Below are 18,755 nucleotides of genomic sequence, written 5' to 3'. Positions count from 1 at the left end.
AAATAGTGCGTGACTCAATAACACAAGAGTAAGTTACACATAAACAAAAAGCCAACAGGAAAAATAAATCAGCCTTGCAAAATCACATGTATGAAATAAAGTAGCATACACAGCATATCATTCAATATATTCACAATTTCTTCAGATTGATCAAGTTTTCTGCCTGTAGTGTTGCAAGAAAGAAATCCACACTTCCTTCAGAAGTGTAATTATCTCACTTCACAGTAACTGAAGATTGTTTGCAGTAGAATTGCAAGTCATTAAAGATCCATAAAATCAACACTTACCATCACACCTGAGAAACAGATGCCTTCAAAATACCACACGTAGTTGGGATGCTGGTAACTGGCAACATATGATGCATCCCCATTAGGAAAGTATAAAAGGACATTAACAACAATACTCCAAAGTGCAAGAGGTACCAGCAGACAGCTCAAACAGCTTCCACATGTTTCTAAAGCCATCTCTCAAGAATATTAGCTTTGCTCTTCTAAACTAACAAAAGATTACAAGGTTTTAAATATGAAATGTGTTCTGAGCTCTACTGTTTGAATCAGTCACTTCATATGATTCTGCTGCTACAGAAGCACTCAATTGTTGGTAGAGCAATAGACAAATACTGCTGTCTAAACTATCTGTCCTTTCTGAGCATATGTCCTTAAGCAGCAGTTTCCCTTCTCAAAGATCCTCCTTAATGATCTTCCTAATGAAATATGTGTACAAGTTAGACTCAGGAAGGAACATAAAAAAAATCTCATTTCCTAGTGACCGCTTAGAAACACACTCCTCCTGTTGAAATGGATTCCTGTGCAGCTATTCTAAGGCATGAGGCAGATTGTTCATCATTACTGTAGCAATAATTTTTCCGACCTTACATGGGCTGTTCGACGGATGTCAAACGTCTGCACAGAAAATCCACATTGCCATTGTTCATGCAGATATCGGCTTAAGAACAACTGTTACTACTATTAGAAAAGTGTAGCAACACAATCTAAAGGAGAGAGAGGCCCCTTCAACACTAGACTGCACATGCAGTTCCTGTGGAACCCAGCTATGCCTGCTGATGTGAGGCATTCCTTCGGAAACACTAACTTGAGTCTTGGGCATGTCACTGGGCACGCAGAAGCTCAAACAACGCCAGCTAGAAACTGCCAGGCAGATATCATCACATTTTGTTATTATTTTCAGCAGAATGATGAAGCTGAACTGTTTGATGAGATAAATCCTGCTATTTCACATTATTTTAGTCTGAATTTACACCTGAGTATGTATGGCTACAGATCTCACCTAAGTACACAACAAAAGGCCTGGCTACTTTCTGAAATACATTTGTGGCACAGTATTGTGAGAAGCAGAAGCCAGACACTTTCCTCATTTTCATCTGTCATTGTCCTAACAGCCCTATGCAACTAAGCACCCATTCCAGTAAAGCAGAGCCAGAGTGTCAAAGCACAAACCATTCTTTCTTTTCTGGCCCTGGTGAGTCATTAGAAAAGTAGTTCAAGACCAAGCTAAAGGTTTATTTAATAGGAAATTCATTATTAGAGGAAAACCAAAAAAAAAAAAAAAAAAAAAAAAAGGCAGGGGGGGAATCTTTCAGAATCAATGATGTTATATATGTATATATTTCCCAAGAAAATGGACATGGTAGTACTCATGCTACTGCACCATTTTTCTACCCATTATCTGCTGTGACTCTCCCTTTCTTCATTTCCCTTTCACACTCTTTTTTCCTCCAAGAGATTTCACTTTAAAGCCCTCAGGTGTTACTCTGAGGTTTTTCCTATGTTTTCTCTTTATTCCCTGATCACTGTGGGCACGTTTTCAGCAAGCCCCCCCCCCCAACTGGAACCAGTGACAAACCTTCCCTGGCAGACTCAAAGATGTAGTATAAGTACTGTGCATTACTGGTAATGGAAAACAGATGAATTAAAAGCAGGCACATCAGAACCCAGGCCTGATTTTTAAGAACAGAAAAGAAAAAGTAAATGCCTGAATTACTATTGAGTGGGCAACTTCCCATTATAATCTGTTCTGTTTAGAAGAAACTCACTAAGAAAATGACACCTGAAATAGCATCCATTCTTCAGTGTACCAACACACACTATGACTTCATATTTAAACTGAGCTCTGCAAATGTCACATCAAGGTGTGTTTTGCTGCCAACACACTGTACTGCCAGAACAGGACACCACCATTTTACACGAAGGATTAAGCAAGCCTAGCAATTAGTTTCTCAAATATCTTAAGCGTTGCAAGAGCTGGTTTCCTGTTGCTGCCAATATCCATGAGTCCATGCAAAGCTCGTTACTGGAAACCCTTAGTTTACTTTAGGTGAAGGACTCCTCTGCAAACTGAAAGGAATCTAACCCAAAACAACTGCTTTTCTATAATGTAACTAATAAAAATCCCAAAAGGCTGCCTTAGCCTTTAGGTACTGAAGGAATTCAATCAGCTTATTTTAACAATAGCAACATAAACACTGAGTGGTGACATTGGTGGTCCTACACAGAACTGAGCTACAGTTTTAGTTCTAAACTTTCCCTTAATCATTCTGTTCATTGGCATACCTAACCTTGTTTCAGTTCTCTAATTAGTTTTGTGTATCAGAAAGAGAAGTAATAACTATGCAAGTGTATAAGTAAAAAAAAAAAAAAAAAAACAAAAAAAAAACCCTTTAAATTTTCTGAGAATTATACCATATTTCATCATATTATTTTTTCCTCTTCCTCCTACCCCTCATTTCACAGCCAATTTAACCTCACAGATCCTCTTTCAAAGTACTTTCTCATATACAAAGACATTGCATTGCACAGCAACAAGGAACTGACTGTGGATACATGCACATCTTCGTTCCCACAGCAGAGCAAGACAGGGATAAATACAGTGTGCAGCAGCTGCACTAAAGACTGCCCTTAACTAATTCTGCATTTTTAATGTATGAATGAACAGTGCTGCCAGAACAGCTTATGCTGAGTTTCAAAACACAAACTTCCTACTGAGCGCTTTTTTTTTTTTTCTTCTTATGATTGTATGTGAGAGCCTTGGATAGGAGGAGAGAAGGAGAAAAACATCTAGTTTCTGGCTACTTTTAAAGACCACTCTCCTAGTTAAAAGTAGAACTAAATATACACTGATACCTGTGGGAAATTCTTTTCCCCACAGACAGAAATTAACCTGTCCATTATCAAATAAGACATTACCTGCTAGATTCCAAAGCAGAGAAATAATGGTAATTAGTCTCAGTTTTTCGAAACCAATGCTATCTTTTGTATGTTTTTGTTTTGTTTTTTTTTTCTCCACTTTAAAAATGCCACTATTAGCAGCATACTGACCTTGCTAGTAATGCTGTTGGCAGTGTATAATTCAGATTTACTTTACTATGGGGTAAAACATTTGCTGCAATATGCTGCAAGATAAACTTCAGGGTCTTGCACAGGATCTTTGGACACCATCTCCAGGTTGCTTATTGGTGAAGTCTAATCTTTCAGATTAGTCTAGCACTGCTGACCTGAATTTGAACTATACTGCCATGCCTGGGGCCCTGCTGATTGAGGATGAAAATAAACAAGAACCCAGACCTGTGCTTTTTTGTTGTTTCAAGACTAAGTATTCAGGAGGTGAGCACTCCTTGGGAATAAAAGAGTTTGAAGACTGAAGCATCTCGTACTCTGACAGTATCTGCTGAATGGAAAAAGTAGGTTATAACTTCACAGAATCACAGGGATTGGCAGGGACTTTTAGAGGTTATTCATACTAACTCCCCCTCCCAAAGCAGGCTCCCTACAGTAGGTTTCACAAGAAAGCATTTGGGGGAGTTCTGAATATCTCCAGAGAAGGAGACTCCATCACTTTGCTGGACAATTTGTTCCAGCGCTCTGTCACCTTTGAAGTAAAGAAGTTCCTCCTCAGTTTTATATTTATGTTCCATGCCACCACTTTCTCTTCCTCTACGATCAAGAAAACAGCTTCAGCATGGGCAGACGCACTGACAGCTGCTGAGTAATTTTAATACAAACCTGTATTTGAGACAGAAGCTTAGGAAAAAAAAATCCACACTTTTAAAATATCCTGATACTTTTCCAGTTCTTTCTTTAAAAGCAGAAGTTCATTGTAGCCCTTGGTCATCCACATTTTACCGTTGCTTTATTTGTTGCTCCAGTCGAGATTTCATTTATTCCCACTGCAGACTAGATTCAGTTAATGTTCATTTCAGCATCAGAATGAAAAATGCAACTTTATTGGGAAAGCAGCATGAAATAGAGAGCTATTGTGTGAGTACAAGTTTATTGACCCCAGTTGTCTGTACTACTATGAAATGAGCCAAAGCAGCTCATTTTATCTTTAGATGCAGGCAAGTCAGTGGAAGACATTCATATGAATTCAACAACAGAGGCCAGCCCTAAGTCAATTAAATTGATGGTGACCACACAGTTTGACAATAAAGTATTCATTTCAGTATACACACAATATTTAAGAAACAAAAACACAACACAGGATACTCAATGCACCATGCATATGCAGCAACTCCAACTCGTTTTCTGGTTTTCTAGCAAGAAAGTGTCTGTGAGGGAAACAAAAAGAAACCATCACATTAAGTGAGAGAACACTAATAGTGTATCTAAATGTAAGTGCTAAGATTAACCCCCAAACAGATCTAGACAGCCACAGCACAGCACTGTAAACTCCAGTAATGGCATGGAAGATAGGAAGCAGAAGACAGTAATGTTTTCAAAGTGCCACAACATTCAACCATGCCAAATCAAAACATTCTTGGTGATAACATGCCCATGTTATAAAACATATCACTTTCAGACTAAAAGACAATTCCAGTGCTACATCTATGAGACTGTATGATGCTACAATGTGATGGAAAGCAATGGTAGTGGGGTAGGAAAGTCCTATGCTGCAGCAAGTGAGGAAGGCCCCAAATGCAGCAGCTGCAGACACACACACACAAAAAAAAAAAATAAAAATAAAAAAAATTTTTAAAAATTAAAAAAAATCTGCTTACCCTTGGAAGGCCTCAGGTATGCAGGGATCTCCAGAGAGATGCCCTCACCTCCACTGCCAACCCTTAAATGAGGTCTGGGAAGGGGTGCATCCTGGCTCCAGCCCTTCCAGTCACTCAGGTACACTGCATGCACCTGAGCTCCCCTGGGCTGGCCCTGCCTTCCCACCAGGTGCTCCATCACTGCTTCAGGCTGTGACTCAGCATTTCCACTACAGACTGATGTCTCAGAATGTCTAATATGATGCTAAAGAAACTTGGAGGAAATTCCCCTTCCTCATTCATAAAAGATAAAACTATATAAAACCAAGCCTTCAAAAAGTCCTTCAGATATGTTTGTCAGCTTCACTATGTATATGCAGTTTAATTCCTTCTTTTACCCTACACTTACTAAGCAAAATTTTTGCTGCAATTTTTATTATATGCGACATACATATTCTCAGTAGTCTATCTGCTGCTTTGAGCAAACTGTGAGACTGAAGTAATATAGCTAGAGGAAGCCACAAAACTCTGTCACACTGTGCAGTAACAGCTTCGGCTACAGCAAACATCCCTGCCAGTCCCAGACACATACTTCTTTAATATCACCTACACAGTGCTGATGACCACATGTACCACAGTGTACAGCTTCTTAAGAATGCCAGAAAAATAGCTCCTAAGCCTCTTCAGTACCATCAGTAACAATAGTGCTTAACTCAACTCTCTGATAAACATGGTAATAACTAGATGAAAAAATGGCTTACCTCACCACTGCTGCAGCACAGTCTACACACTCCTCCAAGAATACCATTGACTATCTGTATGAAGCACAGAATGAACTCTATTCCTCCCAAGACAAGGAGAATGGAAAAGAGAGTGACATTCCACTGCACGATGTTTTGAGGTTCTTGACATTTAGACCACTCATTATATTCTAACAAGTACCTGTACACATCAAATGAAAGTATAGTAAAATTGTGTCAGATTAGGATGCCTACAATACAATAGAAATAAACTTCATCTGCTATGCAATTGCATTAATAATCACTCTAAGTGGGAATAAAAAAATGTAAGGGCTCATTCCACACAAATCCTGCTCTGTTTAAGTACACGTTGAACTATGAATCACACATTTTGGTTAAGTCTTAATTTCCTTTAAAACATCTGATTTAGAAAGGCAAAACCTTCTATTATTGATCAAAGTAAGATACAATCTCAAGATAGTTGAAAGAGCAGAGCAACTTCTTGAAACAAACAGAATTTTCCAGGATAGGGCCTTTAAATGCAGCAGTTACTGATTTGAAGCCAGTGCGTCACTTCATTTTTTGTGCTGCTGCCTCTGGGCCTCCGCATGCCTAATCTGCACTAGTCACACACAGAATAAATTTAGAGGGCTACTGGAGTAGATTCCAGCATCTCCTCCTCCTCCATTTTATCAGAACACAAGCACTGATGAGCCATAAGCAAGGAATTAATTCAGCTCTCCTATATTCATCCATAAGTTGAGAGGGGTGGGGGAGAAGGAATGTCCCTCCTCAGGAGGGTTGCTACTGAAATATAAAATTCCAAATCTATGCTGCAAAGGATCTTGATATGGCTCAAAGTTCCCTCAAAGTCCTAAAAAAGTACATCTTATACTCACATGAACAGTGAATAGACATGTTTTCCTGTATATATTGAGAGAAAGAGACCTATACAAGATATCTTATTATCAGCATCACTCAATTACTTCCAAGTATTCTTTACCAGGTTGTATTAAGAGCACCCTTTTGTATATCCTTCAGATACTTAATGTCACAACTAATCACCATATTCATCAGATATGCAAAACTGAGAATTTATTTTGTTTTAAACTACAGTGGTTGTGAGCAATTATGATCCCATCTGTTTAGTTAGTGAATGAGGAGCACAAACTTATGGATGGATCCTGGTAGGTTGTTACTGAATATTCATAGAAGGTTCAGGAGTAAAACAAACACCATCTGTACATGCAGAAAGATGTAACGCACTGACAAACAGATAACTTACCCTCCAGAGGATTGAGTGAAAGGATAGATCCAGTTTCTTTCTGCACGAGTTAAACAATATGGTCCCTGAGACAAGCCCAGTGCTGAAATGATTACACAGTACCCAGAACCAAGGATCCCAACACAGGCTGCCAGAACTGAGGACAGCATCTGCAGGGCAAACACAGATGTGAGAGCTGAGCACAGCCTTCTCAGTGTCCTGAGGGCTGTCTGGGATTGCAGTGTGAAGGCTCACTTACCGCACAGCTTTTCCCGCAGTTCTTATGGCCAAAGCACCCGCAGCAGTCATCATTATGAAGTCCAATGAATACTACAGCTGGAATGAGCACCTGAGTATGGGGCAAACAAACCACACTGCTCTCTGTTCTGTTTTGCTACGCAGACAAGGTAGACAAAACACAGCACTCACACTGCATTCACTTGCATTGCTTGTTGGCAGGGTTGGGGTGCCTGTATGGGTTATCCCATTTTACATCTATTTAACACAGTAGGCATCTCACTACTCAAGTCAGTAGTACCAACAACAGGATAGGAATAGTTCTACTTTGACTCTGTACATAAATAGCACTTAGGTTCACAAAGAGCCAGTTGGTTAAGATCACACTGTGGAATTAATGTGATTTCAGATGCTTTAAAATACTTTTGTTCATCCTGAATGCTATACACAGCTAACAAAAAGCTTTGAAAAAAACCAAAAAAAAAAACCAACAAAGAAAAAAAAAAACAACAACCAAAAGAGCAAAACAAAAAAAAAACCACACAAAAAACCACTGCATTTACATTCTGTCAAAAGAGAACTATACAATAAGTCTCTGAAATGTGTTTTCTTAAAACAAAATGACCACCACCAGTTTCCAAAGACTACTTACTGAATAGTAGTTATTATAGTCTGTGTGACAAATATCCTAACCAATTCAGTCAAACATTTCTTACAGACATCTAGCTTTTTCTAGGATTTCACAAAATTTTCAGAGACAGAAGAACAGAGCGATAATGCAGACACCATCCAGAATTTTTGGCATAAAATCAAGAAGCAGAAACAAACACAGAGCTGTTCAAAGTATACTCCTCACAAGCACTAATAGGATTTAACACTAATTTACACTTATACAAAGGCACCACACCCAGAAATACCTCAGAAAACCATAAAGAAAGAGCAAAGCATTACCAAAGAACAGCACGGATTTACTTAACGAGACAGAGCAGAGTCACATACTAGTCACAGCCTTTACTGAAACCTTCTTCTAAGCCCCAGTGCTTCAAATGCAGAAGAGGTTGGGCAAGAGTGTGTTTGAGAAGCAATCACATGGATTTCACTGGGATTAGTCTGTGTGGAAAACTCAGTCTTTTTAAATCTGTCTAGCTTCCAATAGGGCTGTAACACAGCTTTTAAGCACTTTCACAAGACAGTCTTCTCATGCAGTGGTTTTCAACCTATGATTTGCTGATGCCGGGAGACTAAGAATGAATGAAGAAGGAAGCCTAGATTTAGAGAATTTTAACATGCTAAATTCCACTCTGCAAAACCGAAAAGGTAGAAAATAATTGCTTAAGATTAAACAGCCTCTTACAGTGAACACACTCAGTTCTTTATTCTTGGCTATTACTCTAATGTAAAGCTCTGCTAACTGCTCTGATTCCCCTGAATAATAAAGAACTAAAACAGAACAACTGTTGTCTCTCCATAATTAAATACTAGTTATCTACAGACATTAGAAAGGAGAATAGCTCACTGAAAGAATAAAAATGTAAGATTTAATCCTTTAAATAAATCACATCCCTCTGAAAGGTCCGGTTCCAGTACTGCACTTGAGGTCTGCAACCTATATCCTAATTCTCATCTCAAAAGTGATTGAGATTTACAGATATGATAATTAACACTAACTAATAATACTATGGTGCAATATAGCTGGTTCATTTCTTTCTTTTTTTTTTTTTTAATACAACTCCAAAGACTCCTGCTGACAAGACATTCAACAAACAAATTAATGCAATGGTAAAGAAAGATTAATACCAAGTAGCTTCAAAATAAACTTGCAAGAACACACTAGCTTGTTACTTACCAAAAGGCCTCCACCTAGAATGCCATGTAGGCACTCCACATATTTGCTGAGACGATGTTCAGAAGCAAATCTTGTTTCTCCATTGGGAAAATAAAGTAAAATGTTGGCAACAATGCAGAGCAGGGCAAGGACGAGCAACTTACAACCAATACACCTAGCACACCTTCCAAAACACATGTCCACAGCTTCTCAAATACTTCTTCCACTAGTTCAATTCAACCTATCTCATATTTGTCCACACCTAAAAGAAGATCAGTCTTTATTCTCACCTCCTTAAATACTCAGGGCTACCTAGTTACCTGGATGACGTTTAAAGTGTCTTAATGACTATCATTCCCTTATTGTCAAGTGAGGGAACAAGGACAGCAGAATGTCATCACCCTTTTTAAATGAAATAATTGTTGACAAACCAAATGCAATCAAGGAAATACTCTGTGCTGGGTAACTTCACTGTAATACATGATGCATGGAATTATCACCACTGAACATAATTAGACATGGACAGCAGCCTCCAACAACAACACAATTTTTTTTAAGAACTGAAGGGAAAAGGTTTTATTTTCTTTGTTTGAAGCAGCTTTAGCATTTACGTTTATAGACTGATTCAGAACAAGCTGAAGCTAGGGAAAGAGTAGGCTGACTTCCACAACACTGAATCAGAGATTTGGATATAAGCAGAATAAAGTCTACTGCAAAGAGGAATACATAGGGATGCCTCCTGTTTTGCTACCTGGTTAATGCAACAAGAGCAAACATCGTCAGGAGGTTGAAAAACAATAAAACAAAACGGGCAGTCAGACTTCTAAGAAATGCACTTGTTCTTGCCAATGTAAGCTGAACTTAGATTAGCAACCATTAATTAAAGCTACATCAAGAAACATTGGTGAAAAATACTACTTTATAAGCAGATCATAAAATAAACTTCTTGCAATGAAAATTCAAGTCCAGGAACAAAACAAAACAAAAAGCTCCCCAGAAAGAGAGAAATGTATTTAGTCATGGGTTTCCAAACCCTTGTATGTGTACTAGTTACATTAATTTGCATAGTGAATGGACATACAAAGTGACCTGGAAAAACTAAAATCTATCGTGTTCTCTTTTCCCTCATGAGGATGATGCAGATGTTGGGTTGGCATCAGTGAATGAAATAAAAAAACACGAGCCAACAAAATGTTCTCACAGCCCAGAAAGTCAATTGTATCCTGGGCAGCCTCAGAAGTGAAGCTAGCAGAGCAAGGAGGTGGTTCTTGCTCTGAACTTGTGACAGCCCCCAGTCCCTCACAGCGCTACATTCAACTCTGGGCCCCAGCACAGGGACACAGACAGAGGATGGATGGGAGGCAGGGATACCCAGAGGCTGCAGCACCTCTGCTGCAGGGACAGGCTGACAGCTGGGGTTGTTGGAGGGGGCTCCGGGGAAAAACTATATTGGCCTTCCAGCACTTTAATGGGGGTTATGAAAAAGACAAAAATAGATTTTTTTCATGGGCATGTAGAGACATGCCATGGTGTAATGGCAGTAAACCAAGAGAGAGCAGATTTACATTTAGATATGAGAAATTCTTCAGAGGGCAGCGAGTGCCTGGCACTGCTGCCCAGAGCAGCTGTAGGTGTCCCATCCCTGGGGATGCTCAGGGCCAGGCTGGATGGGCCTGGGCACCTGGTCTATGGGAGGTGCCCCTGCCCACAGAAATTAATTGGAACTGGATGGACTCTGAGGTCCCTTCCAACCCAAATTATGTTATGAATATATGATCCCATGACAGCTAAGAAATGCACAGGATAAGACAAGTTTCAAGAGATGTTGCCAATGGTTTCGCCGTAATACAAGACAATTACCATTGTAAAAAACAGTAGTTACACAAACTGAGTTTGAGAATGTTGGCTTTGTTGAATTCAGATATTAGGAGACTGTAGTGAGACTTTCAGTTAACTGAAGGCGAGAATACTCATCACTGTAAACAGAAGTCCAGCTTCAGTCCACAGTGTTCTGGAAACTTTTGTGATCAACACTGAAGTTTAAAGAGAAAGGAAGGAAGAAAAAGTAATGGTTAAAAAGGAGAGCAGTCTTACACAGATGTAATGATGTAACCGCTCCGGGTATTGTAGCTGTTGACCTTGGAGACTTCCTTCATTATGAGAAATATCCTCCGATTGTAGAAACATAGGCTTACCATTATTGTGCACTTCACCTTTGATGACTAAAACGAGCACAAACATCATCCTGCATGCTTCCTCTGCAGAAGATGACTCTTCAGCCAAAAACTCCCTTCATTGTGTTATGCTAAAAACAACACACACCCCTCAAAAAACACCACACAACCTTCCCCAGCCGTCACCCTTGATTTGACATAAAATTTCATATAATCAAAAACTTCCTTGCTCCAGATGGCCAGCATTACTGACTTACACTGCCTTACAGTCACTCCTAGACTGGGTTTACTAAAAGACACAACAGTGATCAAGAGACACAACTGAAGGAGACTATGAGAAATGACCTGCACTTAACTTGAAAACAATTCAAAGAAAAAAACCAAAAACCCTTGAAGCAAACAAAAAATTCATATGTTTTATGTTTATATGTTTTATTAAAGGGCTCCACAAATGCCATTGGCCATGTTTGGACACTGTTCCTCAACTTTTATCAGAAAGCTTCTCATGACAACTTTTCTTGCTCAAATTCTGGTTCCACCCTCCATCAGGCAGCACAGTACATCTTGTGAAGGCAGATACTAGTAACTGTGTGACACTGGTAAATAAGACATGGCTTGGAGAACAACAGCATGGGCTGCCCGTATGCATTTGAAAAGACTCCACAATGCAATGCACTTGTGCCAATGCAAGTTAAGAATCCATGCTTGCATTTCTTTGTAAACTACTTTCATTTGTTCCTCTCCTACTGCTTTGCAGGTTACTGTTCACAGTGGCAAATACCAGTTCAGACTACTGAGAACGTAGGAGGAGTATACAGTCAAACATTAACTAAGCTAAGCTACAGGAAACCTCTTTGCCACCTGTTCTGACATAGCTCCCAGTGACTTAAAGAACACTCACAGCTTCCCTATAATCAAACGGAGAAACACCCATCCATGCTAACCCATATTTCCAAATGTCCAAATGATGTTTGGTTCATGTTTTCCAGCCATCATCCGCAAAAAACACTATGCTATAGGTGTAATTGCCCTCAGGCATGCCACCTCAGAGGTATATGTCAGTCAATGAGCAAACTCCACCCAGACAGACACGGGAGGGAACTGCCTCTGTTTAGAAATAGTCTCTGTTCAGAAATAGTCTTTGGTGCCTGTAGTCTCCTGGTCGCATCCAGGAGAAAATATCCATATTATCTTTATTAATTACATGACAACTACTTGGATGAACTCATTAACTACTTTTGAGGAGGAGCAGACCACCAGCTGCCCTCAAACAGGCCACTGAACATAAAAGCAATCCTTATGTAGCTCTACAGCTTACATAGCTTTAACACATGCATACTCTTGCTTGCTGTCTCTGCCATTAATTTGAGACTGAAAGTTGCTCTAAACTAAGGGTGAAAACTTGAAGCAAGCACTCACAGTTTATTACAGCAACACACAGAACTACCACACTGAAACATATGGACAAGATTTATAAGTAATAATGCTGACGCAGTCAGCAGTGATGCAACAAAAATGGTTTTAATGGTTAATCAACCAGCTCAGAGAACTGAAACCTTAAAATCGTGGTGCAACTACCACTAAATGAATCTACGAAAGCTCCTCTGTCTGAAGAAGAGCCCATAATCCTTACTGAAGGACAACTACTATTAGCCCAAACCAATGCTACTGTAGCCTCACTCCACAATCAAATAAACCACTTCAAAAAAATTTTCTTTGTTGTTGGCATACAAACAGCTTGCATTCATTACCCCTCCCAACAGTGTTATTATGAAAGTAGAACAGCAAACAGGCAAGTTCTATTACTGTTTCTCATCACAGCTTGAGAGTGAAACCCTGGCTAAGCAAAATGCTTCACAGAAGTTTGCTTCCCTTGGACTGCAGCATTTACACAGGCTTACTGTGCGTATTCCCATTCTATGCTTAAAACTGTGACAATATTGCAAGCACAAAGAACTGCCATCACTGTACTATTAGCATACTGTTCTATCCTACATGTATGTAACAGCTGTACAAATCAGAAAACCGAGTTTAGATTAGTGTATATACACCTCTGCATAACACAACCCCAACATTCCCCAAGTTTAGCAATGCATATAAAACTGACATCCAACAAAAGATATTCATAAAGACTCTCAGTTATTTCCATCAGCTCCCAAGATTTTAACCAGCTACATTCACCCTGAGGTGAACTTGTAAGACATACTACTGTCCTGAGAGTTATTCAGGGGTACAAAAAGCTGAAGAAAATTAAAATGTGTCTTTGGAACCATTGCAATTATAGCATCAGCACACAGCTCTTCACATGTACAATTTGTACGTGGGTTTCTGATTGATCCAGATTCAGGTTAATGGTCAGTGAGTGTAAGAAGACTATTGTAACAGAATGAGATTTCATGCCACCACCCAGCCTGTTACAGCACAGTACCCCTGGGTCCCTGCTGTCCACATGTACACTGGGAAATGCTGCTTACACAGTGATCACAGTCACTTCTGCTTCTGTAACTGTGCTATGATGGGAAACTTCTGGCCTAATCATGTACATGTAAAACATTAAACTAAGCACACATCTCTTTGATGAGTTCAAGCAAAGCCAGGCTGTGACTAAGGCCTGTTGAGAATCCATCACCAATTCCATATTTAGTAGCACCTTCTAAAATAATAAGCAAAGATCTACAGTGAGGTAGAGCATATGTAATGCACCAAAATTCGTGAAACATTTTCTCATACTTCACAGGTAGACTGTTAATTCACATGTAAGCTACATTTGTGGAAATTATTTTAAGTTCATCTTTAGAAGCCTGGTTATTTTTCCTTGTGGAAATTCAATGAAGAAATCTGGACATTAGCAGAGTCAAGGACAGCTGGAAACAGAAGCTGAAGAAGCAGAATTTTGCTTGTGTCCTATCTTATCATTCTTGACTCACTATGCTGTGACGAAATACATCATTAGAGCTCACAGGAAAAGCATGCACTCATGTCTAACACTACAGGAGCTGTAAAAGAAAAAAGGTTTCCTGCAGCCCCTCCGAACATTGCAAAGGAAAGGAAACAGGAACTGGATTACTGCAGTGAATAAAGCAGATGGCTCCTGATGTGATGAGACCATAGTGGGGACCCCCAGACTGTGGGATGGTTGCTGCCATAGTGTGGAGGGACTGCAAGGGTCTGTGTGTCTGCTTTGTGCAGGGGGAGCAATCTTGCATAGCCAGGAGGGCACTTGGAGGGGATATCCAGCGCCAAAGCCACATGGATGCTATGTGCATCCAGGGTGCCCCTTTCTCCATCACTCAGCAATTCAGGATGGGGACGGGCAGGGGTCTCATGCTCCCTAGGTCCTGCTGGGTGACCTTTGTCACTGTGGAGAAGAAGGACATGCTGAGGGCCAGGTACCTGATCCCCCCAGGGGCTGTACTGGCAGTGCTGCACCAGAAACTGTGGACTCTCCATCACTGCCAGTCCTCCCTTCAGCAGGTGTTGGCACCGATGGGCACAGAGCTTTGATTCATGCACAGGGCTTAGCAGTGGTCGCAAGATGACAGCAGGCTTTGCAGACCCAGGTTACTGTTCCCATTTGGTAGCTGCCCAAAGCATGGACAGGAAATCAGGGTCTCAAGGTAGCATCCAGCCCTCAGGCTTCTATTACCATTTCCCAATTAGGACACTTGGAGGCTCTTTTTTTTAACTCCAGAAAATATGTAAATACACCAGCAAATACAGGTCAATTGGATAAGTGAGAACACACAAGAATTGAGGTAGTAGGGCTCAGTGTGACTGCAGGTTTAAACTGGCTACTCAGAGAAGAAAACAACTCTCCAGGGGCAACGTAGTCTAATCATCCATCAGTAGATTACCTTTTTTGTCTATACCAAACCCACACACCACTGACCTTTGGCAGAATGGTTGAATGCAATTTCTGCTGCACTTCAGATTTTAAAATAAATCATACTTTTAATTACATTTAATGAAAAGAGAACCATGCAATCTGCTATGTTTAATGTTTCCAAGCAACCCCTCTAGCTGCGTAGAATGGTGGAAAACAAGGAAAGGACATGAAATACATATACATAGCCACAGAATACCTGCTCTATAAAACAACAAATGGAAAATCTTCTTGTGGTGGAAAACAAGGAAAGGACACGAAATATATATACATAGCCACAGAATACCCGCTCTGTAAAACAACAAATGGAAAATCTTGCCGTATGAGTGCTTAACTGGTGCAAAGGTTATAAATCAGTAAACCAAGAGCCATAAGATACTTCAATTTTTCTCCCTCAAATGAAAATTAAGATCTAGAATTTACAAACACACCTTGTGAAGAACTTCCTTAACACTGTAAATTATGTTTATGAAGAGCAAAAAGAAGAGTAATCACTACTGGTTACACACAAGAGCTATAAGTGTACATGTTACAGGTTCCACAGTTTTCATGGCATTATAACTTTGGACAACTGAAGAAATAATTTTTAAGGACCTTGAAAACTGTGGAAAATGTTTCTATCTTTACCTGCCTTCAAGAAAAAAGGCTCAGCTTCGGCTGCAGTGCCTTAAGGGTAACTTCACCACCACTGCATTGGACAGGTTCTGCACAGACTCCAGGCTGACCTCGTGAGGATGGTGGAGGGGTGTAACCATCCTTCTTATTGGACTCAGCCAACACACGCCATCAGCCAGCGCTCACCCCCAGAACCTCATGTTTGATATGCAGAAGGGGCTGAACTCCACCCCTGTTCTGCTGCTGCAGGAAGCAAACTTTGTGTGAAACAAAACACATACAAGCAAATGACATGAATACCATCCCAATCCTAATGCAGGCAAGTGAGAAGGATACCATCCTAATCCATATTTGCTTTATTTAAAGCAAAGGGTTGAATTAGCCTAGACTCATTACAACAGCACAAAACTGGGGAAAACTTAAATAGAGTAACTCTAAAGTGGTAATATAAAGCACAATCTGAAACAAACATGACGCAACTAGCTTCAGATGGATACCTTGAAATGACAGATGTTATCATATGAAAGATAAGTACTGGATGGATCCAAAGTCCTATTATAGCCACGTAATGCCTATATCAACAGGGCATTTCAACTTTATAACTAATATTTGGTTAAGTTCAAGCACAATCCTGCCAATAAATTAAAGTAAACACATCTATCTAGAGTACATAAAAGCAGACTAACACAGGCTGGTACTTAATAGCATGGGAATTCCTCAGTGTGCATGAGTAATCACTGTGCTTATAGGACTTTATTCATTTTGTTTCAGTAAACCTGGTGTTACACAAAACATTAAGATGACTTTAACTACAAAGCCTTTCTAAGCACAAGTCGTGCTCAGTTTGTCTAGACTACAAACCCCATCAGCCTGGAAGATTTCATTCCTGCCCTTCAAACACATCAATGAAACAGAAACAATAGATGTAAAGAATGGTTTTGGAAGCTGAGTAGTAGGGAAGCAGAGCTACACCAAGCACTTCTGGAAGGCTTTACTGCAGTGTTCACTGGCTCTTGGATGGTGATCCTCTTTCTGCTCTACTCATCTGTATGCAAATATGTATGCATGTAAATTTTTGCTTTCCTGGACAACTGTTAGAGTCCTGAACAACTGTATATAGCTTTCTGCTCCTCCTCTGAAGCTAATGGTGCCTTCAGACCTTTGGCCCTTGAGGTTCCATGCAAGACAAGAGGATTAGTCCAGTATCTACTGATAAGCTTGGCAAGGAGTAAGAGATGTGGTTTAAAATGTCTTCCAGCTGAGGAAGGCCTGGACACCTCAACTTCTATAGCTGCACTCCAAAAGTACCAACATTTGCTTCATATTAAAAACAGGCCTCCGAACACTGGTTTGCCACAACATACGAAAGAAAAGAATTCCACCATCCCAGCACAGTGCAGCCACAGTTTCCACAGCACAGGTGTTGCGAAACTCACTGGGAAATCACGTTAGTTCAGAGGCATCTTTGCAGATCTAGTCATAAGCCACATCAAGACAGATCCATGGCTCTTCCAGTATTCATCACATGGCTTAGCAGAGCACTTGTGCAAATATCCCTAGTGTTTCAGATGCCAGGCACCCACATCTGATGAGCATTAAAGGAAACACCTCTGCCTAACACTGAGATGACCTTCCTAAACCTACTAATATCTTTTAAAGTTTTATTTCTGCTTCCTAAACTGCTATGTATCTGTATGTTTTGGTTTCAGTATTACTCAGTACATCGATTTTCTGCTTTGAAAATAGGAAATTCACTAGTCTAACAGGTAGCTCATTAGCCTTAAAAGTCTGTCCTATGCTCCTTTGTGCTGGATGCAACTCCCATTGGTGTCATTAGAAAGTTTCCTCAAGTAAGGGTTACAGGCATGGGTGTGCTCTCAGCCAAGTATTTCAAAATAACCTCCATGAGCCACTCTGCAGACATTGCTCCCTTCTAAAAACATTTCTCAATAGACTGTGGGTGTGCTACTAGATGACTAATAACTTTTTCCAGCAAGCCTTGGATTAGAAGGAATGCTTGCTCTTGGCAGGGAAAAGCATTATGAAACTATAATAGATCATGCCAAATATCTGGGTGTGCAGAGTGTGCTGACCTACCTGCTGAGAGACTGTGAGCAGTAACTTCCACTGTAGTAAGAACACAACTCTTCTCTTTTCTCCCTATACATTTTGCAACCAACTACCATTTTATTAGATATAAAACAGAACTACGTAAATCCTAGAAAGTGTGAATAATATCAGAAAGTATAACCAAAGCTTGAACATCTAATTAGAAAGAAATTAAAAATGTAACTCATTTCCTACACATAATTCTTATAAGAAATACCTATACACATTATATTATCTATGTCTTTTAGGTAGAAACACTTCAGCTTAAAAATAATTTAGGAGCAAACTCTTTGTATCACATACCCTAGAACACTATGCAGAATTAAACTATTGTGTTTTGGTGTTGTTTGTTTTCTTTTTATCATGTTGTTGTTTTTTAAATTACTACTACTATGTTCTAAAAATTGCTGTATATAGGACAGAGGGATGTTGTTGGGGTCATTACTGGGACACTCGAGAAAATAGAGATCACTAAAAGAATGTATTTGTCTTGAATTTTCTATGTTTTTTACTTTCTGAGGTCTAATAACAGTTCTGAAATTATCTGTTTCCACATTATTACAGATACCACCAAACCATGGAAACAGACTGTTCATCATTCAAATCTATGAACCAAAACCCAGTGAATTCCAAGTGACTGCTGTCAGTAAAACACGGCTGAACAGCACAAGAACCCCTTGGTTTGACAGCATTAGTGGTATGGCTGTGGTCCCTCGGAAGGGATTGATGAAGGCCATCTGATTCAGCTTCTGCTTGAGTAGGGTGTCCAGGGCCATGTCCAGATGGCTTCCAAATATCTCCAAAGATGAGACCACAGTCTCTCTGGACAGGCTTTGCAAATACTCCATTTGCAGCTCACTCTGAAAGTTGGTCACAATTCACTTAACCAAACCCCAAAGATTTCAATTAGAGTTG

The 18,755-nt window shown here is 39.9% G+C and overlaps 1 protein-coding gene across 3 annotated transcripts in view; it reads right to left on the bottom strand.

Moving 5' to 3' along the window:
- CP (ceruloplasmin) overlaps nt 1-18,755 on the bottom strand; it is a 58,252-nt gene that overhangs the window by 24,553 nt on the left and 14,944 nt on the right. For 2 of the 3 annotated variants that reach the window (XM_032446591.1, XM_032446589.1), the window contains exons 2-4: nt 7,257-7,346; nt 7,019-7,167; nt 5,755-5,935 (exon numbers count right to left, since the gene is read on the bottom strand). In XM_032446591.1, the coding sequence (XP_032302482.1) occupies nt 5,755-5,935; nt 7,019-7,167 (330 nt within the window). In that variant the 5' untranslated portion in view covers nt 7,257-7,346. Of the gene's footprint in view, nt 1-287; nt 1,491-5,754; nt 5,936-7,018; nt 7,168-7,256; nt 7,347-18,755 lie in introns of those variants that run through there. The other variant, XM_032446590.1, reaches the window with a different exon arrangement.

This window comes from Coturnix japonica, chromosome 9, assembly GCF_001577835.2.
Source record: "Coturnix japonica isolate 7356 chromosome 9, Coturnix japonica 2.1, whole genome shotgun sequence".
NCBI classification, from domain to species: Eukaryota; Metazoa; Chordata; class Aves; order Galliformes; family Phasianidae; genus Coturnix; species Coturnix japonica.
Note: the sequence above shows the minus strand (reverse complement) of the source record. Positions and strands in the feature narration are given on the sequence as shown.